General features: G+C 33.6%; 2 protein-coding genes across 5 annotated transcripts; one reads left to right on the top strand and one right to left on the bottom strand.

Moving 5' to 3' along the window:
- LOC109352334 (glycine-rich RNA-binding protein RZ1C-like) lies at positions 14,704-20,660 on the top strand. Of its 3 annotated transcripts, none has more exons than XM_019594269.1 (3): positions 14,704-14,915; positions 19,179-19,660; positions 20,187-20,655. In XM_019594269.1, the coding sequence occupies exons 1-3, from the start codon at positions 14,805-14,807 to the stop codon at positions 20,428-20,430; spliced, it is 837 nt and encodes a 278-aa protein (XP_019449814.1). In that variant the 5' UTR covers positions 14,704-14,804; the 3' UTR covers positions 20,431-20,655. The 3 variants fall into 3 exon arrangements, with proteins under 3 accessions (XP_019449814.1, XP_019449815.1, XP_019449816.1); XM_019594270.1 differs by lacking the exon at positions 14,704-14,915 and adding an exon at positions 18,256-18,408 and having other exon boundaries at positions 20,187-20,660; XM_019594271.1 differs by lacking the exon at positions 14,704-14,915 and adding an exon at positions 18,424-18,538 and having other exon boundaries at positions 20,187-20,660.
- On the bottom strand, positions 21,125-23,162 carry LOC109352715 (protein NUCLEAR FUSION DEFECTIVE 4-like). 2 transcript variants are annotated; one of them, XM_019594898.1, is made up of 2 exons: positions 21,397-23,162; positions 21,125-21,351 (listed from the first exon to the last, which is right to left on the bottom strand). In XM_019594898.1, exons 1-2 carry the CDS (start codon positions 23,078-23,080, stop codon positions 21,341-21,343), a joined length of 1,695 nt encoding a protein of 564 aa, XP_019450443.1. In that variant the 5' UTR covers positions 23,081-23,162; the 3' UTR covers positions 21,125-21,340. The 2 variants fall into 2 exon arrangements, with proteins under 2 accessions (XP_019450443.1, XP_019450442.1); XM_019594897.1 differs by having other exon boundaries at positions 21,125-23,162.

The raw sequence follows: 25,213 nt of genomic DNA, 5'->3' as shown, positions 1-25,213 counted from the left end.
TAATTTGCAACGGTCCAAACAAGTCCATATGGAGAAGCTCCAAAGGTCTAGTAGTGGATATCGCATTCTTTTTATTAAAAGAATTCTTTACTTGTTTACATTTTTGACACATGTCACAAGAATCCTGAGTTTTAAAGTTGAGTTTTGGTAGACCGATAACCAAATTAGTTTTAGATAATTTTTTTAGATGCTTCACATGAATGTGAGCGAATCGTCTATGCCAAAGCCAGATGTCATCTTCTTTTGAAATAAAACATTTTGAAAATAAGGAAGTGACATCCTCCAGATCAACCATATAAATATTATTTACACGATATCCGACAAACTTTATATTATTAGATAATACGTCACGAATTATACAACAATCAGAATCAAAAGACACACGATTACCTTTGTCACATAGCTGGCTGATGCTCAACAAATTATGTTCCAAACCTTCTACATATAGAACGTTCTCGATTATAGCATGGGTTGAGTTGCCAATTTTTCTGGTGCCTATGATTCTTCCTTTATTGTTGTCTCCATAAGTGACGAAACCTTTTTCTTTTAAAGACAAGTCTAGGAATTTTGACTTGTCTCCAGTCATATGTCTCGAACATCCACTATCAAGAGACCAATGTTGCCCATGTGTTCGTAGACATACCTGCAAAATAGATCACTTGCTAGTTTCAGGTACCCAAGTTATATTAGGTCTTTTTATGTTAGTGACTAGGGAGTTCTCTCCCTTTCTTACCCAAGCGTAAACACCACTGGGTATTCCATATTTCCTGATGTAACAGGAGTAAGAAGTGTGGCCATGTGTGCCACAATAGAAACATGTAGGAACTCTATTTTTATTATTAGACTTTTTATGTGGACGACTTATAGGTCTCCTATATGGTCTATTTCTATGGGATGGAGGAACATACCCTAATCCAGTGTGGTCACTAACGTTTCTCGTTTTACTTAGCAAGATATCTAATTGGTGTTGACTATTTGTAAGTTTAGTTTAAAATTCTCATTTTTCAAGTTCTCGCAAGACTCACAAATAGTTGTTTGACATAAATTATTTTTAGAGCAGTCGCATGAATTATAAGAAATAATTAGATCTAAAGTTTCATTTTCCAATTTCAACTCATCTAATTCTTTTTATAGTTGTATTATTTTCTAATCATTTAGCAAAATTATCCTTTTTCTATCGACACTAATTTTTGCTAATTTCTTTAGTTCTTCATGCATCTCGACATAAGCATCATATAAAACATCATACGAGGGAGAATCATCAGAAGAGGATGATGTGTCAGAATATACCTCATTAGTAGCATCCTTTGTACTACCTGATCCGCAAGCCTCATCTGTTATGATCATTAGTCACAGCTTGGCGGTCTCCTCTTCACCTGAGGTACTTGATGTCGTTTCTTCCTCCAATACATCCCAAACAATATATGCCTTTTTCGATTTGAAGTCTCGGGGAGTGCTCTTTTCTGAATCAACTTTCTTCAAATAAGTGGGACACTAGAATTTCATGGGACCCGACTTACCACATTCATGGCAAGTGAAGTGCTCCTTATTCTTGCCTTTCTTAATTTATTCTCGCGCCTCTTTCTTTTGAAATCGCTTGAAACCTCCTTTCTTCTTTAGAAATTTCCCAAACTTTCACACGAGAAGGTTTAGCATTTCTTCATCAATGTCTGAGTCAGAGTCATCATTGACTATCTCTTTAGTCTGTTGTGATGTTGTATCTTTAAGAGATATTCCTTTCTTTTTCCGATCAGACTCTTCATGCATGGTCAGACGTCCAAGCTCCATCTCATGCTCTTGAAGCTTTCCGAACAGCGTTGCCAAAGGCATGGAATCTAGATCCTTGGACTCCATGATAGCTGTCACTTTAGGTTGTCATCTCCTATCAAGACAGCGTAAAACTTTATTAGTGAGTTCTCCTCTAGTAAACATGTTATCTAGAGAAATAAGATGATTAATAATATGAGTGAATCTCTTTTGCATGTTGGCAATTGATTCACTTGGTAACATACGAAATAATTCGTATTCATGTGTCAGCGCATTTAGCTTAGCGCGCTTGACCTCGCTAGTGCCCTCATGAGTCACTTGTTAAGTGTCCCACATTTTCCTTGGCACTTTGCCATTGACATACCCAAAAGAAATCGTCGTATGATAGGACCGAGGTAATTATATTTTTGTCGCGATGGTTATACTGAACCTTCTTGCGCTCCTCATCGGTCCATAAGCTTTTGGGCTTTTCTTTCGGTTCGCCATCCACTAAGTGAAGTGAGACGAATGGTCCACTGATCATGAATTCCCAAATGTCCAAATCAATGGCCTCTATAAAAATACGGGATACGGGAGGGCGGTTAATAGATGCCATCACCGCCAAAGGGGTTGGTGGAACCCAGTTAAGTTCCCTTAGGATCACGCGAATGCGGTTGAGCTAGCACATCGTACTACCTCTGATACCACTTGTTATGTATCAGTGGCCTAGGCACATCTAGAAATGGGGGTTGAATAGGTGTAGCGGTTATCAATCACCGCTTCTCGCACCAAAACCCAGTTCTGGAAACAACCCAGTTAATCGATAGTGGGCTTAATAGATTAACACACACACAGAACAGAATGATCAGAGCAGCTAATTGCATAGTTATTTATAACCAGATATGCAGAGATAAAACAGATATTTTTAGGCAATATGAAGAAGTATATGATAGGATACAATCATGCAAAATATCAACTTCTAACTCGCATTAAAATAGAAAGAAATGTAAAGAAGATTAAGAGAGAACAACGTGAAAAGATGGATTTTTATCTTGGTTTGTTTGCGGTCCACTACAAACTACATCCATGCCTCCCCTTCTGATATTGGGAGATTTTCTTCAATACAAGTATAACCACATACATCAATTCAATTTACAAAACATAGGACACTTCTTTCTTGAAATCTAGAACACCTAATCCTTGGTTTGACTCTACCTATCGCCTGAGAAAATATTTCTCGCGAAACAGCCCCAACCAAGATTCTTGTTCTTAAATCAAGACCCCCTGCTTGGTGAAGAATCACTCTATCTCTGTGGTGGTAAGACACCAAGAGATCAATCCAATATACACAAAAACATATTACAAAAGCAAGATATTATAAACACAATAATGCTCGAAATATAACAATGAAAAACCTTAAGACTAACTTACTAACAATTCACTCAAGCCATCATACACATGTGAGTTAATCAAAAACATTAATCACAAGATATCTCTCTAAGAATCTTTATCAATAATGCATGAACATGTGAGCAAGATAAGGATGAGACTAAGCATATGAAAAACAATATGCAAATAAAAAAGAATCAATATTCAATATGGAATGTTATTCTCTCTTCCTCACACATGCAATTCTCTTTGCAAAACAGAATGTAAAACACAAAATATGCTATCTAAATCAGTCCTATATAATAGAATGTCGTGCTACACTTCACTGGAAATTGCCTAAACTTATACAAAGCAGTGTTGACAGTTCAAACCGATGCAATCAGTTAAGCAGTTAAAACAGAGAGCAGTTATAACATAAAACATACATGTTAATCGATTAAAGTACCACGTTAATCGATTAACCAGTGTAATATGATTAAAACAGAAACCAGTTGTAACAAAAAAACTGATATAACAGAAAAACAGTTGAGTTAATAGATTAAGTCACCACGTTAATCAATTAACCAGCATATTAAAACACGTGGTTCAAAAGGTAAACTACTTATATGTTATGCTTAACTTCCATACATGTTTTAGCAATTATATTATGCCTAATATGCATATATAACATGTATGATTAATGCATGAACATACAATTAACTAGATGATATGTCTCATGAATGTGATATGACAATTATAATGGTTTGAGAGACTTGCATCTAGGTTCACCTCACCTATACTCACTACGGCACACATCCCAGACTGCTTAGAATAATGACTCAATTTATATATCCTATTCTAGATATGACCAATGAGCTCTAGGCATGTTGATTGTTGAGCCATCTTCAAGCTTTAATAAAACATTGTCTTCATCAAAACATAGGCAAAGCATTGCTAGTGTGATCCTTGACACTTTGCACTTTTATTTCTTGCTTATGAAGCTTACATATGTTGTGTCATTTGCAAGGTAATGAGGCTGAAGAAGCTGAAAATGGAACAAGATTTATGAAAAAGTTAGCATTGGTATCTCGCCCAAGCTAGAGGACATCGCTCAAGGTAGAAAAGAGACCAAATTTTATGTATAATTCTCACCCAATCGAGATCACCTCGCTCAAGCTTGAAAGATAGATTCAAAACTATGAATTTCTCGTCCAAGCCATAGTTGTCGCTCAATCTAGAAGAGTTTCTTAATGCTGACATTTGCTCTCTCGCTCGATGCGAGAATCTCTAGCTTGAGCGAGAGACAAAAAATTCTAAATTAGATATAGGCTTTTACACAAATGTGAGGGAGGTTCTAATCAGTTTTGAATCATTTTTTCATGCTTTTTAGAGAGAGAAACACGAGAGAGAGAGAGAGAGAGAGAGAGAGAGAGAGAGAGAGAATGAGAGAAGTCGTAGGATGAGTGGCTAATTCTCTCTGTATTTTATATCATTCCATTGTTTTAATGCGTAGGATGAGTGGCTAATTCTCTCCGTGTTGGGATTGTTTTAATGTATTCTTGGATTCAATTCGAAAATATATTTTGTTGTTTGATTTTGGAAAGTCTATCATTTGCTTAAGTCTTGATTCTTCTTAATTTCTAGATTATTGATCTAAGTTAAACTGGAAAGTTAAACTTGAAATCGAATCTGGATAATCTTTCTTGATGTATCATTGATATAGGAATATACAATGATGTATGAATTGCTTTTACATTGGATTTAAAGCTAGATAATTGGTTAAATATTCAAGGAATTGGAGTTTGATAAATTATCTAAGGATTTTATACTCAAGGAATTGATACAGATGATTCGAAGAAATTGTTACATCAAGATTCATAACTTCACAAGTTTTATAGAATTGAATCTGAGGATTATAAAGAGGAGGAATGATGAAAGTCAATCCCAACAATTTTTATTTTGCATTAGAAAATCATTTTAAATTAACCGTTTTCGATAATCTAAATCAATGAACAACGTTATTCCTCAACTTTGTACATATCTACTCAATTTAGTGTTTTAGAAAATAATATAGATCTGAATTGCTCTTTGAGGACGATATCCCAGTATTTACCAGTTTTGTTACTTGAACAATATGGTTCACTTGTCGTACATAAAAATATCAATAGTATCGAACAAAAAAAACTATAAATAGTCGTTGACTCTTATACTATTTTGATTTGTCTTCATAATATATCATATTTTATTTAACTTAATTAAACTTATAAACCATTATTGTATAAAAGATTATATTTACCACTTCTATAAAGGTAGTCACTATAATGCATGTATATAAAGTAAACAGAGTTTTTGCAGGGACAAAAATGGATGTGTGATTTGTATAATTTAAATAAAACCGAGGAGATGACAATGTAATTTACTCATAGGATTATGTAAAGTAACTTTTTTGTCTAAAAAACGTATTACAATAATTATCACAAAAAAATATTTTTAGCTATCTAGATATCTCAGAATCAATATTATTCCCCTTGACTATTGAGTTCTTAATCATCAACTATAAAACATTTTTTTTGGACAAAGAAAAATTTATGTTACCAAAGACAGTTTACAAACCGATCATAAGATCCATATTAGAAATCAAAGGGGCTAGACTAAGAGCTAAAAAATCAAGTAGAGCCTAGATCATCACAATACAGTTTCATACGGACATAAGTGCAAGTCCTATTAAAAATAGTTTTAACAATATCATCCCCAAATCCTCATAGTCCAAATTTCATAAATAGTTTCAGGAACTGCGTACTTCATCAATATGCACTTCAAGGTTTTGCCTTTAGTATGTTGAATAATCCAAGTCTGTTCCTCTGGCCAGCTCAATGGCGAATGGCTCTGCTTCATCCAGTTGAGGATATAGGCCCAAATTGAGGTGGAGAAGGGGCAAGAGAAGAAAATATGATCAGTAGTCTCCCCTAATCCATAAAACACACACATTCCATATGTTACAATGCCATACTTGAGTAGTCTGTTTTTAGTTGGTAGTCTGTTCTGGCAGGTAAGCCATAAAATAAATTGGACTTTTGGTCTAGCAAGGTTATCATAAAATAGTTTACTCCAAGTGACTTTTTGCTTGTGGCCTCAGATTTCCTTATAGATGGTTTTTGTTCTCAAATTGTGTGTTGTAGTTGCAGTATGCCAACACAAACTCTGCCTAGCTATTGTTCTACTCTTCAGCATTGATTTAATGATCCATGATCAGTTTGAGCCATGCTGATACTGTATAATATCTGCACCCTTCAGGTAATACATATGGACCCATTTGACCCATATATAGCTTATTTGTCTTAGATGCAAGATTCCATAAGAGTTTAGCCGTGGTTGCATTGTTCTAGTCCACTAGTGCTATAAGATTCAGGCCACCTGCTTGTTTTGGGTCACATACACGATCACATGCCACACGTGCCTTCCTACATTTATCTTCAGTCCCATTCCATAAGAAAGTCATACATTTGGGTTCAATGTGTTTTAGAACCTGTTTTGGTAGGGGAAGGACCTACATCCAATAGTTTGTAGTGGAAAAAAGAACACTCCTAATAAGTTGAAGCATGCCTGCATAACTCGAAAGTTTAGTACTCCAATGTCTCATTCTATTGGTGATTTTATCGTTCAATGGGGTGCATTGAGTCATTGTTAACTTCTTACTATCCAGGGGGACTCCAACTTGAAGGGCAAGAGGCCGTTGCTAAAACCGGTGGCATGTTGAATACTGGATTGAGTGTCCATGTCTACACCACCAAAGTAAACTTTGCACTTAGTTGCCCTAGCCTTTAAACCAGTACTATCAGAGAACATCTTAAATTTTTCCATGATTAATTCTACTAATTTTTGTCCACCCTTACAAAATAGAAGGAGGTCATAATCAAAACACAAGTTTGTAATGCCCACATGTTCACATTTAGGATGAAGTTGTGGTTGTGATCATATTTCAGCTCTTGCACAACTTTATGCCAGTACTCCATAACTAGGACAAAGAGGAGGGGTGAGATGGGGTCTCCTTTTCTTAGACCTCTCTTGGCTTGGAGTACACTAGAGGGGGTGTCATTCACTGAATATCTATAGGACACAATACTTACACACAACATGGTCCATCTAACAAACCTGTGGGGGAAACCAAGTTCAATCATGATACTCTCAAGAGAGTCTCATTCTAGTGTGTCATAGACTTTTTGGATGTCCATTTGAATCATGCACCTAGGGGATATTCCCTTTCTACCATAGCCTCTTACTAGTTCCTGGGCTAGGATAATATTATCATGAATGTCTCTACTAGGGACAAAAGAAGATTGACTATCATCCACCACATGCTCAATAACTTTACTCAGCCTTGTTGTGAGAATCTTGGAGATGAATTTATAAATTGTAGTGCAGCAAGATATTGGTCTCGTGTCCTTCATTATACTTGCATCATTGTGTTTTGGTAGTATAGTCACTAGAGTTCAATTGATAGCTGGATATAGTCTCTCCTCCTCAAATAATTCATTCACAACCTTTAAAACATCTACCTTGACTATATCCCAGGCAACTTTAAAGAAGTGGGAACTATAGCCATCAATACCAGGCGCTTTGTTGTCACTAATGCTATTTAAGGCCTCCCACGCCTCTTTCTGAAGGACCCTTTAGGTTAAAGAATTAGCCATGTCTATGTTGATGCATTTCCCTTTTCTCAGAGCTGTTAGATTCACCCCTGTTTTGTGAGTACTTTTAGGGCCTATCAGGTTCTTATAGAAAGTCGTCGCTTCATTCTCTATCTCCTCTTGAGTGTAAACTGTGTTGCTCTCAGATTTAGTGAGCTTGATGATGCCTTTCTGTCTTGATTTGTCTCTGACTGTGGCATGGAAGAATGAGTTATTTCCATCACCAAGTTGTAACCAGTTGATCTTAGACTTTTACTTAAGCATTGCCTCTTCAGTATTGTGTAGAGTTAACAAACTGTCTGTGCAATTTTTCACACTCAAAAGCATAGCAGGGTTGAACTTATCGTCAAGTAAATAATGTTGTGCTTCAGCCAACTTATCCCTTGCTAATTGTATTTGCTCAAATATAGCAGTATACTTTTTACCCATCAATTTCAGTGTAGGTTGAAGTCTTTTCAATTTCATCCAAAGTGAGTACATAGGCCTACAATTGAGATTATGATCCCAACACTATTTAACATATGTGAGAAATTCCTTTTCTTTTATAAGATAGTTTAGAAATCTGAAAATGTGAGGTTTTGAATTTTTAACCTGGTTTGTAGCTTTAATCAATATAGGTGCATGATCAGATATTCTAGTTGGAAGGATCTCAACCCTCATATGTTGGAAATTCTGAAACCAGTCCACATTGCAAATAACACGATCAATCCTAGAGTAAATGGCTCCATCAATTGGACCAGGTGAAGTGTGGACCTTGTGATTCAGCCTCAAATAGACATAGTAATTGCATCATATCCTCTAGATCTTCATATTCTTTCTTTTGTACCATGCTACCACCACTTCCATCCTTGACACCCAAAACATTGTTGAAGTCTCCTAATACTATCCAAGGTCCCACTAGCCCAGTAGAACTGTCAACTATATCATTCCATAATAATTTCCTTTTCTCAAGTTGGTTGTTCGCATAGACCACTGTTATCCAGAATTGAAATGTGTCATCAACTTTGCACACTCTGAGCTGCATCATTTGATCAGTAGAGCGTACAAGGGTAACTTGCACTATTCTATAATCCCAAAGGCATCAAATTATTCCATTGTCATGGTTGTTGTAATCATCCATATAATTCCAGTGCTTTTCAAAACATCTTCTAACTTTATTTGCATTGTTTCTTTTCACTCGAGTTTCTAGTAGCAAGGCAATAGATACATTTAAGGACTTGAGATATGAGCAAATCTCACGATGCCTTCCTACTTTATTTAGCCCCCTTACATTCCAAGAGACAATCATGGTACTTTCCCATTCTCCGTTGTTGTATCATCTCCAATCCTTAGGGGGGGGGCATACTCATTATGGCATTGAAGTTCAAATGTGGTGTTATTAGGTAAAAGTTGAGTTGATTTCTCTTTTGCTTTTTTCCCACTGCCAATTGTTATCCAAGGTGTTTCTCTATGTCTCTGGCTTGTGTATATTTGGCTACATACTTCCTCATCCTTGGTTACAGGGGTATGGGTCTTTTTTCCCATATAGATTGAGGCTTAGAAGGTCTTGCTTTTTTCAGGATCTGCTTAGCGTAATCATGTCCCAAAGTTAAGCATTTCTCACAAAATTGTGGTTTCCATTCATATTCTACCTTCTAAGTAATCTTCCTTCGAAGGTGATGGTTAATCTGGATACTCTCCTTCAATGTAGAAGTGACATCCACTTCAACTAAGACTCTTGCATAAGTCACACGAAGCTTTTTTGCAGCACATTCATCTATGGTTAGAGGTTTACCTAGTGCATTTGCAATTTTTGAGATACTCTTTTCTCCCCATAGATGTAGAGGCAATTGGGGTAATTTGATCCATATGGGCAAGACACAGAGCAAGTCCTCCTTCAGCTCAAAATCTGGAGTCTATTGCCTTAGGTACATAGGGAATCCATATATGGAGTAGGGTCCTTTGGATAGAACTTCATCTCTATCGTTACCATTTTTGAACCGGATGAGGAAATAGCCATTCTCATTGTAATACAATTATGGAAGTGCAATAAAATTCTAAACCTTTACCATAAAGCTTTTCACTGCATTCATCTACAAATCCTCCCCTAGGACATACATTTTTTGCATGTCACTACATTTTTTGTACTCAATAATTAAAGAATTATTTTGTTTGTAGACCAATTACTGGCCATGAATTTCATATGTTGACGAAGATAGAGCCAATGCATGTTCCGGAACCTCATTAGTGTCGGTGTAATTTACTTTAAATTAAATTTCATTTTTTATTTAAACACATAATAATAATAATAAATAATTTCCTTCTTACATATTTTTTAATAAAAAATAATTATTAAATAACTCAAGAAAATATTTTAAAAATGGTTTTAGAGGGCGGTCACGACTTTTATTGTATCTTTCATCTCGACTCAGTTTGAGAAGCGATTATGAACAATACGATTGCCTCTGCCATCTCATGTGATAAAAAGCAGTTCACTATCAATGTTGCATCTTTCTCTTAACCCTATTAATAATGGGCGGACAAGACGTTAATATATTACCGACCTAATCATCACCCGAGCACAGAACTTAAGTTTGTTGACCATATTTTCCAAATTGGGCAGAAAGGGAATTTTCTACGTTTTGTGCGCAAAAAACATTGTATAGACTCCAAATAATTTGGAAGAGGTTGTAATCTCCTTTCGCTTCTACATTTTTTTTCCTATGGTAATTCCTCCACTTTCAACAATTCAACAATTTAAAAACTATGGTTTTAAATTTCAATATGCCACAGTTTTTAATAGTGTTATCATATTTGTTATTTATTTTTTTTACATTTTTGTACTATATCCCTATTAAACCGTTCTTGAAAAGAAGAGACAACAATTATTTTTACAATTTCTTTTATATACTTTTGGAGTATGATTTTTAAACCGTTACATATTAAATTATAATAGACGCATTTAATAACCATTGTCATTGTATTTGACCATAATATTTATACGTAACTCTTTGTCAATTACAAAAAAATCATTCTCTATTACATTTATCAATTTTGTTATTTTTTGGCAACCCTCACACATACTCAAAACCCTCACACACACCAACAAGGCATGGTTCAGTGGTGTAAGGCATAACTAGATATTCAGAAAGACCAAAAGGTTAAGTGTTCAATTCTTTGGAGCGACACTCATTAGGATAAGTAACCACACACTTCGAAATAGATTAGTTCCTTACTCAAGGTGAGAGATACCCTTGGTAGTACTAAAAAACATCACATACACACTCAACCTTCATCTAGGGACGGTGCCATGCACACCCTAGTTTTTAAAAAAATAAAGTTATATACTACCAATATATTCTTTGTTTTGTTCATTTATTTCATTTCATTGTTTGAATTATATGTTTAACATTGTTTTCATTCATCATTAACTAAACACGTAAATTTTAATACTAATCATCCAATATAGATAATAAATCATAAAGTTATACATCAATAATTTTTACATGACGTGTTGAAGACACATGATTTTTGTTCAACTCATTTGGTGATATGTGATAATCAAATTTAGACTTATATCATTCATAATCTTTAAAATAAATCAATAACCTTTTAGAGAAGTTGGTTGAAAGTGATAGACATATTATTTACCCTTTGGTTTAGCTTCTTTTGAAGTTAGCAATAATTTTATCTGTTGTCACGACAATTGTAGGAAGAGCGTTTTCACCTATGAAGATTGTAAAAAATAGATTGCTTAATCGAATGAGAGATGCATGGATAAATGACTATCTAATTATTTATATTGAACGAGATATGTTCAACAACATTGATAACGAGTTGGCTATTCAACGATTTCAAAATATGAAGCCACACGGAGATCAATTATGAAGTGTGTAATTTATTTGATTAACTATATTTAATTTTGTTATTTTAACTTTAGTATTTTCATCTCTTTTAATATATTATGATATTTATTATTTTAATTTTTGACATATATTACCAACCATGTTCTCGGGTTTAGATCCATCGTTGCCTTCATCGTATAGAAGTTTCGCTTAATGAGAATAACTGAAACTTATTTCTCCTGCTTCATGTACTTCGGTTTTTTATTTCTCAACTTGTTCGTGGCTCCCTAGTATCACCACTATTCTTCTCTTTCACTTTTCTATCTTCGTTTTTTTGGCTCATCTTATCTTTCCATTTTCTATTCACATGTATTATTTGTATGAAATTTTGGAAAATATATAATGATATTATTCTCACAACCTTACTATTAATATTAAAGAGAAACATATAATGATATAATGAATGATGAATTAGTTTGATAGTATATGTTCAAAATTTATATTGTGAATACGTTCAGGTGGTTTGACCTGCACCTATTTTGTTTCCTATCCCCCCATAATCACATTGAAAAAAGACAGAATAATTCATTTTGTCCTACCCACCAGACCATATCAAGTCTTGTAATTATTGTCGTGTCATTTTTAATATATTTATCAACACTTTAGAATGGTTCATTCAAAAATCATGATGACTAAGCACAACTTATGAGTTAGAAATAATAAATTGGGCCAACCATAAGTCGTGTAGGCCCAACACGACTTACGAGTGTGAAAAAAAAAAGAATTGTATTATTCAGAAGTCGTGATAGTCAAACACGACTTTTGTATGTAGTTGTAAAAAATAGGCTTATAAAGAAGTCGTGTTGACATATCACAACTTTTCTATACAAATTTAATTCCAAATATTAGCGCTTTCAGATAAAATTGAACAGATGAAATTTAAGGAGATTAAATTGGATAAATATGACAAAATTAGCATCATACGAATTAACTTATGGTTCAGAATTTAGAATGAGCGACATGAAATAAAAGGAAGGCGTTTTTTAAGACATGAAATCTTATGATTTGTAGTTGGATGTAGTTAATGTGGAATAATAAGAAACCATTTTTTAAATAGTTGATGCATTTGTAGTTTCAGTGTTCAGGTTCAAATCACTAAAATCTACCTTATTATTAAATGGACCACTAGAACTTGAGTTCTTTGTCTTCTCAATGTAATTTTAATTAATTACCACTAGAACACAAAATTAGATTGGAGATAGTCAAACCCATAAAAATCATATAACATAAGCTTATGTTTAAATGTGTAATATATGTAAATTTTTTAGATCAACGTTGTTCTTAAGAAATTTTTTACTTTATTCTTAAGAAATTTTTTACTTTATTCTCCAATATGCCATTTTTATTTTCTGCTTTTTGTTCTTAAATAAAAACAATTCTTGGTTATTTTTTACTAAAGGAAAGTGAGGAGAGAGGTAAATGTTGTGGGACTCAAATAAGAATAAATTTTTTTAGAACAATCACAATGGTTATTCTTAACGAAATAAGAACATTCCTATTTTGTTCTCCAATATGTCATTCTTATTTTATGTTTTTTGCTATTAAATAAGAAAAATTCTTAGTTGTTCTTGACCAAAGGAAAATGAGGAAAGAGGTAAATGTTGTGGGAAAAATAGATACTATAGACCCAAATAATTTTTTTTAGAACAATTACAATGGTTATTCTTAACGAAATAAGAACATTCCTATTTTGTTTTCCAATATGTCATTCTTATTTTCTGTTTTTTGCTATTAAATAAGAACAATTCTTAGTTGTTCTTGACCAAAGGAAAATGAGCAGAGAGGTAGATGTTGTGGGAAAAATAGATACTATAGACCCAAATAAGAATAAGAATGATGTTTGGTATTATGGAGAAAAGTAGATAATGTTCTTATTTTATGTGGAGTTTTAATCAATTATAGAATAGTATGTAAGATTCAAATAAGAGTGAAGATTTTGTTCGCTACTAGATATACTCTTATTATATACATACAATGAGTACAAAATCTACCATTCATTCGTTTTATTTATATTTAATAGTCAATGTTAATTAAGTATAAATGATAGACGAGACAATAATACTATCACATTTATATACCAAAATGCACCATAGATTTTATATAATTTGTCATTCTTTATATTACTATTATAAGAATTTTTCATGATGATGACTTTAATTAAGGTGAGAAAATTGTATAACTATACACTATATCAACTTATGAGTGGCAACTGTTTCTACATTGAATTGCTAGTACATACATTGACAAAGAAAGGAGTGAAAGGCAATTTGGGAAAAGGTTAACCCAAAAAAGAATTACCCATTTATTTATGATTATTAAGTGTTTATTTGTGAATTAGATTTTGAAAGAAAATAAAAAAATTAGAATTTACAATATATTTGACTTAGTCTTAGTTATAAATAAAAAACATTAACAAAATATTTGTTTCAAATATAAGTAAATGGATTATTTTTCAGTTTTTTCCATATTATTTTATTAGAGACAATTTCCATCACACAAGATGAATAAGCATAGTTTTTTATCAACCTCAGTAAAAACATTGACAAATTTCTTTGTTTTAATAAAAACAAAATTTATTGCATTTACAATTTCAATTCACACGGAAAACAAATTCCATATACTATATATAGTTAATAACAAATGTAATTATTTTTTAAAACTTAATGACTGACAACCTAAAACGTACCATAAAATACAAAAAGATTACAATTATATCATTAATAATAATGCGAGATTATACTAATTCAATATTTTTATACTCTAATTTATGATTTATAAAGATTTCTTATTAAAAATAAAAGATATATATAATAATGTAATAGATTTTTATTCTATTATGTTACCATTTACACCTAGTACATTATAATTCATGTTCAATTACTATAACTCTTAAAAAAAATAAAAAATAAAAAAGAATAAGAAAGAGATAACACTCTTACAAATAAAAGCTTTAAAACAAAAAAATCCCAGAAGATATTTTCTTTTCCTTAATTAAATCAAATAAAAACAGTTTGGCATATTTCAAAAAGTCCGTGTTGTGTTATATCTCTGCTTCAGCAATATTGTTGTGTGTACGGTGCGGTGCGGCGCAATTTAGTTTGAGAGAAAATCAGCGGCGATGGCGAGAAAGGAAGAGAATCGAATATTCGTCGGAGGTTTATCTTCAGATGTTTCGGAGCGTCAGCTCCACCGTGCTTTCGATCGTTACGGCAAGATCCTTGAATGTCAGGTATCCATTCAATTCCTCATAATATCTTTATCAATATTTTTTATGTTATTAGGGCAATGATTATGTGAAGATAAGGGATCTTGTATTTCATGCGTTTGTTTACAAAATAATGATGGAAAAATTCGACGGTTTCGGATACTACCAAAACCTAATTGTGAAAACCGTGGTTTTTTTACTGATTGTGAAACTACTTGTTTATATTTATATATTTGATTTGCTGTTATGATGTCGTGGTGGAGACTCCCGAAACTGCAATATTTTTTCGTTACCGGTTGTGGAATGCAATTTAAAACATTATCCCATACAAAGTTACAAACACAGCTTTGTATGAGTTGTTGCTAACCACATAATCTTACCCCAAATCAATATATGAGCCAAAGAAACTTCCTTAGAAAGACACTTTCACTAAAGTACAGAATTTTCCACATTGTAGCATAGGCTGTACAGTTAGAGTATTTTGTTATAAGCTAGTTGAAGGTATATTATGTGCAACTGGAAGATCTTTGAAATTGACTGTTCTTGGAGTTACCTTTCTAGTTTCTATACTAATATTTTTTAAGTGTCATTTTTTCAGAAAATTACTGTTCCTATTTAAGTGTCATTCTCAAAGTCCAACACAATATTAATTACCTTTTTATCAATTATTATATCAATAATGGTGGATTAAATTGAGGAGAGGAATTGAGAATGGTATAGTAGGAAAAATAATAACACTTTTGTTAAAAAACAAAAAACAATTAACAACAACCAAACCTTAAACCCAACACGTGGGGTCAAACATGGATCAAATGACAACATAATTCTCTATCATATATCATGTTCATTGACAAAACGTTGATATCTAAGTCTTAATTGTTTTTGCCTATGGTTTTTCTTAGCCTCATTTTTCCTCTAGGAATTGGATTAATCTCCATTTGATCTACTCTCCTTACGGGAGTTTCTAGTGGTATCCTTCACACATGTCCAAGTCACCTAAGACACGATTCTACCATCTTTTTACAATAGGAGCTACTCCAACTTTCTAATCCTATCTTGAGTGTTTCCGCTCCTCCAATGCTCTCATCTCTACTACATGGAGTTTATTCTCTTGTTGATAGTTTACTGCCCAATATTCCGTCCCATATAAACATTGCAGATCTTATAGCTGTGTGGTAAAACTTTCCCTTATAAGCTTGAGCAAATAATTTCCTTGGTTTATGTAAAAGAACGGAGGGAGTATTCATTTATGTAGTGGCATTACTTTTATGTTTTTCCAACTTTGTGGTAGTCTGGTAGACAATCTTGCTAAGAATTTGATTTTTCCCATCTTAGATTTGGGAACTCATAATATTGATTGGTTTAAATTTTTTGAACATTAAACTTAGGAGGTTCCTAATATTTTAACATACCTTTTGTCTCTGTTTATAGTTCTTCTTAATTTGTGATATAGTATTTACCACAAAATTATAAAAATGAATAATTTGATGCTTTGTTGTGTTCTCAATAATGATAACTTTTGTGATGCTATTAATCTTTTCACTTGTTTTTTTTTTGTCTTTTTGGGCAATGCTAGTTGTGATCTTTGAGATGCTGTAGTTTGGTCTTTTAAAAGATCTTCTTCCAGAGTGATTTTGTCTTGGCCTGTCTGTTGTTTGGCAGAGAGATTCCTTATTTGTGATAGGCGTGGTACTTGTGATTCATCGTTGAAATTGTTATAGTTGGGAATGGTCACGTGGCATTAAGATTGAGCTGATTATTGGGCAAAGTTAATATTGTAAAATTGCATTTGGAGCATTGGTTTGATCTAGTTAAGCATTGTTTCTGGCTCACTGATGAATTCCTTGATTCTGTCATTTCTGCAGCTGATGAACAGAGAAATGTGATATGACATTTGTTTATTTAAGTTATACTGTAATACAAAGTTCTTCTGCATTAAGAATTGTTTTCTCATGTGCGAATGAAAGAAGCCATATCTTGTCAATCTGTTGGCCTTCTTGTTTATGTAGTCAAGTCTATTATGTGTCACTGATAGTTGCTAGTGGTGTATTCGAGATTTTGATTAACTCATTGGGCTGGACATTCCTGCTTTTGCCTCTGGTTCTTGATCAGTTCTTGTATGATATTAGTTTGCTTCTGATTTGTAGTGCTTTTGAAAAAGGTAAAACATTATTAAAGGATGATATCTTGGTGATGCGTTGTCAGTTTATTTTGTCCCTTGATATGGTACTAGCTACTTCCATTGTGACTGATTATTTAGTTATAGAGGTAGCAGTAAGTGGGAACAGACATGCCATCTTTTGGAATGAAAGTAAGTTGGCATTTCTACTGGTGCCAGTTCAGCAGTATTGTCCATAATTGGTGTGACAGGTTCTTTGCTATTTACTGGTCCTTCATTGGTCAGTGTACTTCTAGACAAAACTATCCATCCTTTCTGTCACAGTGCTAGTGTGACAGAAGCTGGATTTCAAAACTGGACCAATTTGGCAATTCTGGAAGAGAAAGCGACACTTGGACTTTCATGATAGTACTAGAGTAGTACATTTGTGGTTATGTTTGTATTTTTAGTTATTCCAAGTATGAAAGTAATAGTACCCAGTCTACTGAAAACAAGGTTGTTCAATGAGCGGTGAGTCATTGTGGAAGAAGATGCTGAAGTTCTAGCCTATGTTATGGAAGTAGTTGTACGAAAAGTACTAAATAGTGGAACATGGACCTGCAAAAGTGTTATAGGCATCATGGTGAGTTTCAGGGTGTTCGAACTTAAAAAATTTCTAAACCTTCAGGATTGGTCTTTTGGTTGTGATGATTCCAAAGGGAGAAGAATTGGGTCCTTTTGGTAAATAGATAGAAAAAGAAAATTGAGTTAACTTGAGGTGAACTAAATAAGAGGGGACTGATGGAAGAGAAAATAAAAGGGAGAGTTGCATAAAAGAACACTAAAACTGAGCATTACCTGCTGTTCGTTGAAGGAGCGTAGACTGCTAAGTGAAGGAGCGCAGACTGCTAAGTGAAAGAGCAAGGACAACAGAGCACAAGGAACAAGGACTACAAGTGAAAAAGAAAGGTTGAAGCTGATTGATTGTCTGAGGAAGGAAAAGAGCAAGACTAACATAGCACAACTGAGGAAAGGTTGAGACTGCTAAGTGAAAGAGCAAGGACAACAGAGCACAAGGAGCAAGGACTACAAGTGAAAAAGAAAGGTTGAAGCTGAGTGATTGTCTGAGGAAGGAAAAGAGCAAGACTAACATAGCACAACTGAGGAAAGGTTGAAAGCCAACAGAGCACAGCTGAGGAAGGGTTGAAAGCCAACAGAGTACAACAAAGCAAGGTTGAAGTCCTAAAGTTAGTTTTGACGGAGCAAGCTGCACGTAATACTAAGTGCCATGCTGATTAGAGCAATGTAAACGTGATCCCTCATCCCAAAAATTGGTTTGCCGATGTTTGATGGGTATAAAAGTACATACTATGGTGCAGCCCCTTGTGCGATTCTGGATTTTAGTGATGTTGGAATATGGTATTTGTCTCCCTGTAGAATAGCAGTCTTTATGGCCACATATTTGACATGGGCTTTGAATTCTTCTGAACTGCTGATCTATACATGAAAAACATTACAGTGCTTTATAGTAATAGTATTAACAGACAAAGTAAGTTGTCTGGTCATAAATTACTGTTTTCGTTAAATGTTGGTTACATGCGTTGCTATACATGAAAAACAATACAGTGCTTTATAACAGTAACTGAGAAAGTACATTTTTTGGTTATAAACTACTGTATTCATCAAATGTTGTTTGCATGTGCTGCTCATTGTTAAACTGATGAAACACCTTTTAAATAAAACACTGGAAATAATTATGCAAGAGAAACGAAATGTATGTATTTGCCCAAAAATAATTATGCAAGAGAAACTAAAATAATTGAAGAATCTCATGCAATCTGATTTCCACCAGTTATGTACATGGCGGACTTCATTTGAAACTTAATGCCCACTTGGAATATTTTAGAAGCATTTTTCTTTGAGTTCATCATTTATTATGTGGCATTTATGTGAATTCTTTCATGTGCATGTACTTGCTTACTTAATCATCCATTGATATTAAACTTGTACTATAAGTTGTGCTCAAATCATCTCTTCAAATCTTTTAATAATGTCTGTTGGTTATATGCATCAATACCAGTGTTATGTTTATAATAAAAAGTTGTGTTAAATTAATGCGAAAATGCTTTTTTTAACACTTATTGTTATTGATTACTTGGTATGAGATTCTTGAGTGGTTCTTCATGTAGATAATGGTTGAAAGAGATACAGGCCGTCCACGTGGATTTGGGTTTATTACCTTTGCTGACCGTCGGGGAATGGAAGATGCAATGAAGGAAATGCATGGACGGGAGCTGGGTGATCGTGCTATCTCTGTCAATAAGGCCCAGCCAAAAATGGGGTCTGATGATGCAGACCATGGTTACAGAAGTAGCTACTCATCTGGTGGTCGGGGAAACTATAGGGTGGGAGACAGTACAGGACAGGATGACTGCTTCAAATGTGGGCGTCCCGGGCATTGGGCCCGAGATTGCCCTACGGCAGGTGGTGGTCGGGGTGGCGGTGGCTCATTTTCTTCACGTCCTAGGTTTGGAGCTGCTGGTGGCCACGGGGATCGCCTGAGTAATGAACGTGATCGCTATGCTGATGATCGTTATGATGGAAGGCGTTATGGAGATGGGGATCGGTATGATGACCGTTATGGCAGCCATGATCGCCAACCCAGTGACAGGTAAACCAGGTTTTTGGTTGTTGGTAACTGAATTACTGCTCTGGTTCTCATTTTGCCGAGTTTTAAAACATCAATCAATTATATCTTTGAAAAAGTAATTCACTATCTTGTCCTTTTTACCTTTATAAGTGGCATTTATAAAGGCCATGATTGGATTCACATTTATTTAGTTGACCTTATCTGATATGCCTTTAGGGTGCATTTAGGCATACAGCTTAACTAAACATTTATTCAGTAAGCTATTTTGTGTAAGTTAGAAAGTAATTATTTCTATAAGCTTCTTTTAAGCTTATTGAAATAGGATAAAAATAGTTAACAAGAAGCTTCTAAGTTATTTTCATAAACTATATTCATAAGTTTATTTTCATGAGTTATTCTCGTAAGCCAAAATAAGCTCTTCCATATACCCCTAAGTAGTATGAATTCTTTTGTTTTTGGATAAAATAGACCTGGAATATAACTTTTTGGTTACCAAAGAGTTTTATGTATTTGTTACTATCTAATGCTTTACTATTAAACTGTTAAGGTATCCAACAAATGGAGATCGTTTTGGAAGTGGTAGAAATGGCGGTTCAGATCGTTACCCACAAAATGGTCAGGGCAAAGATAGAGGTTACGATCGGCTAGGTGGTCCACGTGGAGCTGCCGCCGATAGATATGGAGGTGGAGTGCCAGCAAGAGATGAAGGAAGGAATTATAGGAGCAGCAGGCCTGGTCCATATGATCGCCCCAGTAGGGGTGCTCCTCCATCTTCATTTGATCGTTACTGATTGTTTACCTTTGCTGAATTTTCTTCTAGCCAGATGCATAAGACATACTATGGACCTAGTTTTCTCTACGTAGGACATGGAAGTTTCATTAAACAATTAGATTGTAGTTTCTTAGATTATGGATTGGTTTGTTTATATTTTTATTCTGAGCTTGCAAACCTCTGTTGAGTTATTTCCTATTTTGGATTCATGGCTAGAAGTTATCAATCCGAGTAGCTTAAATTCTCTTCTCTCATATGCATTACAAAAATTTAAATGGCTTATTAAAAAGTAACTCATGTATAAGTCCTTGTTTATCACTAATGATAACTAGTTTATTATAAATTTTACTTTTATGTGGGTTTGGTACTATAAGTTACATAACAAGTTTATCTAGAAAAAAAGTATATGCTAGCGTTTGATAAATTGGCTTATTTCATTAAGATATGAGTGTATAAGCTTGTACTTGAGGTAGTTTTTAAGTTTTAAAGTTAGAGACTTATTTCATTTTGCACATGTGAGTTAGCTTATTAGTTAATCTCACTAAGTGTTTCTGATTTCATCAACTAACTTATCAACTCTAAGTTTCTACCCATAATTTATATAAGCTTTCAACTACTTTATAAGCTTCCTGTTAACTTACATGATTTTCTAAATTCTTGATTATTATGATTGTATGAATTATAAAAGGAAGCAGAATAGGAAAACAACTTATTGCAAACAATTTCATTTATTTGTTCTAAAGATATACACTATTTTGCAGCTACTAATTTATTGTAGACAAGAAATCATTACAATAACTTCCACTCCACTATAAATTACATACATTTGTGAATTTTATTACATTTGTTGTAGCAGTTGCTCCATGTCTAATTCCTTTTATCAATATATGCCAATCATAAACTATTTACCAATTCCTAGACAAATATATTTACCCTTCATTTGCAGCAGGTTCTCCAGTTCTATTCTGAGTCACTGTCCTCTCATTCTCAGCAGTTCTAGCTTCCTCTCTAAACTTCTTATATATATCATTTCTATAAAACTCTCTAGTCCTTAGCACCAAAATGAGAGACACAAGCGCTCCAAAAAAGCTAACTGAAGTGATTATAATAAAAGCCATTCTATAACACTCACCTCCATTGCAATTCAACTCTTCCCCTAGCTTCCTCTTTAGTCCTAATGCAGCCATTTGCTTTCTTGCTTCCTTGTCATACAAATTCCCTGCAACCCTCACATTGAGCAAATATGACCCAATTGGGCTTGCTATTGATCCAACATTGTACAATGTTGAGTAATATTTAAGACCAAAAAGTTCAGATATGATGGAATAGAGTATAGGCCAGTTTGCACCAAAGCAGAACCCAATAATAATTGAGGCTACATAGAGACCATTTGGGACATTGAATGCAATTAAAAGGTGACCAACACAAGACAACAAAAGAACTAATGTGAGCATGAGAGGTCTAGGGACTTTAAATTTGGTTATGATAATTTCTGACACAACTCCTTGAACTATTTTACCTAGGTAGATCCAAATGGCCATAAGGGACACAAATGTTGTTATACTATGTGGAGGGTATCCTAAAGATGTTCCAATCTGACCTAAGTTGTTAACAACAGTGAGGGTACCACCAAGTCCACAAATTGTTGCTAGGAAAAGAATAACCATATCAGTGCTGAAAAGGGCTTGAAGTATTGTGTGATCTTCACCTATACTTGGGGGCTTGAACATGTTTTTCCATAAGGAAACTTGTTTTTTGGTTGATATCACTAGATTTGTCTTCTCTGTAGTTACATTCAAAGGTTTAGGAGGATCATCACCATATATGTTTTCTTGTTTCCTCTTCCAAATCTTGTGTTCTTCCACAATAACAATAGCAAGGGGCAGAATGAGTAAGAGAAGCATCACAGAAACAGTGACATAATACTGATTCTGAGTAAAGGTGACACATTTCTCCACTATGATTATTATCATGAGGAACCCTGCAAGAACTAGTGTCAAATAGAGGAAATTATAGAAAGCTTTGGAATCACTTGGCTTTTGAATTGACCTGTGATGCCTGATAAATGGTAGAAAAACAAAAGTTATAGCAGTTGGTAACCATGCCATAAGAAGAATAAGAGATTTTGAATCATTTCCATAGAAAGCATAGTATATCTGAGTGATGATTGCAGCACTCAAACCAAGATAACCATTCAGAATTCCTATGACAATGCCCCTACTTCCAGGGAAATTCTTTACACTAGTGACCAATGCTCCAGTATTGGTGGAACAATGAGAATTTGCTCCAATAAAGATGTACAAACACATGTTCCAAACTTGAGGCATGGCAATTTTTTTGGTCACAACAAGCCATATCATAAAGTACCCAAAAAAGTTAAGAACCCCACCAATTGTTAAGACAACACAAGGAGGAGTAACCTCATTGATCAGGCCTGAAAGAATGCCTATGTTGGAACCCAAGTCCTTGAAAAAGCTTAAGAGGTTAAGAGTGGATTGGTCATAGCCCAAAACTAACTTGATTTCTCTTGAATAAAGGGCAAACATGTAGCTTGCACCAGATACTGACATGATCATGAATGAAGAGAACACCATGAACCATCTTCCTCTAAGGATTTGGAAGGTGAATACTTTGTTTTTCCCCCAACTATGTTGTTCTGATAACACCATTTTCTCTCACTCCTAAAGCATACAAAGTGGATGTTTCTTTGATAGAACAAATATATGATTTGTTTCTGAACAATAGTGGGTTAGAATATATATGCAGTAGAGTCTGAATTTGCCATGTGGTTGTATAATTTCACTTTTATGTGCGAATATAATAGTAGAATAAAATATTTTCTTATACCACTAAAATTATGACATGTATACTGTTTTTTTTCTCCAATTTTTAGAACTATTTTTGTAAACAATGAGTAAATAGTACATATGTCATAACTTTATTGCTTAGAGAAGATAATTTAGTTCACATTGTAAGGAGATTTGGTAAAACAAAAGAGATGTTTTGTTTATGAGGGTTAGAATATATATGTAGTAGAGTCTGAATTTGTTCTGTGGTGTTGTAAAATTACAGTTTTATGCCTGAATATGATTGTATAATAAAATATTTTTTTATATCAAGAGATAAATTATTTTTTCCACTTATTTGAATTATGATCTGTGTACTATTTTTTTTTAGTTTTTAGAAATATTATTGTGAATAATGATTAAAAGAGACCCATGTCATAACTTTAATGACGTAAGAAAATATTTTAATTTTTTGGTATAAGAAAGTACTTTATTTTCGTGAAAATGTATTTACTGTTACTTTTTTTATCTAGACAACGTCGAGTGTTTTCATAGAATATATGATTCTTCTGAGTTGAGAACATTCACAGCATAATTGGGACTAGCTTTCCTTGTTGAAGTTATTTTATGCAGACTCAAATATGAAACATTCCTTAAAAACAGAACATGTATTACTTTAAAACAAGCATCACCTGTGTAGATATTTTCTCAATTCAATAGTGAGTGTCATTGTGTAATGTGATATCATTTAACAGAATTATTAAACAGTATGAAAATACCTATTAATTTAACAGCAAATACGTACTTATATTTTTTACTACAATTTTAAGAAATATTTCTTTTTGAGTCATCATTTATACACATTCAGTAATTGTTGATAGATTATAGGTGATATATTGTAGACACTATTGAAAAAGATTATAATATTTATGTTTTGTGGTTGTAAAAATTTATAAATTATAATTGTATAATCTATTATTTATTTATATTATCTTTTATGAAAAATCAATAACAATAGAATAGAAAGATAATGTATAAAACTTTTAGACAATTATTACATAACACTTTTTTCCTCCTACAAAAGTCATATGCTATCTGTCCATAAATATTAAATACAAAACAAATTTTCAACTGCAAACCATAGCATTAATTAGGACCATTGAATTCTCTGCGTTAACTCTATTCTTTTTTTTAAACATTAAATCATTTTCAAAATAAAAACCAGGGCTTTAAATATAATTTGAGAATATTCCCTATTATCTATCATTTGGAGAAAAAATTGTTTCTAGGTTAATGTAAAACTTCAACAATAGATATGGAGATAAATAAAAAATTAACGATTTTAAACCATAATTGATAAAAATAATTTATGATGGACTAATAATTGATTTAAAAAATGAGTATTTAAGGTAAAGGAATATGTTTTATTGTTAATTATTTTGAAGTTTTAGTGAGATATATAAGATTATTATGACTATTGAGTAGTAGCATTAGTATATGTTAATAACAACATAATCAATTAGCTTTTAGGACAGTTTCTTATTCAAAGCCACATGTATACATCTACTTATGATCATTTTATACTTATACTTTCAGAGACTTTAAAATAGGGGAGATAGTACCTGACCCTATCCACTTACTCAACTTGGCTTAATAGTGATCGACCCCAAATAGGGTTGGGTCTCATCGGCTCTAGAGTCAGGTTTGTGTTTAAAAATTAGACCCGATCAATATTTAGGACCAGATAAGTGACAAGTACTACCCGACCCGGAGCCTGACCTTATCCACTTACTCAACTTGGCCCAATAGTGATCGATCCCGAATAGGTCGGGTCTCATCGAGTCTAGAGTCAGGTTTGTGTTTAAAAATTAGACCCGATCAATATTTAGGGCCGGATAAGTGACAAGTACTACCTGCCCGGAGCCTGACCTTATCCACTTACTCAACCTGGCCCAATAGTGATCGACCCCGAATAGGGTCGGGTCTCATCGGGCCTAGAGACGAGTTTGAGTTTAA

The sequence above is a fragment of the Lupinus angustifolius genome, chromosome LG07 (assembly GCF_001865875.1).
Source record: "Lupinus angustifolius cultivar Tanjil chromosome LG07, LupAngTanjil_v1.0, whole genome shotgun sequence".
NCBI classification, from domain to species: domain Eukaryota; kingdom Viridiplantae; phylum Streptophyta; class Magnoliopsida; order Fabales; family Fabaceae; genus Lupinus; species Lupinus angustifolius.
This window is presented reverse-complemented; position numbering and strand designations above follow the sequence as displayed.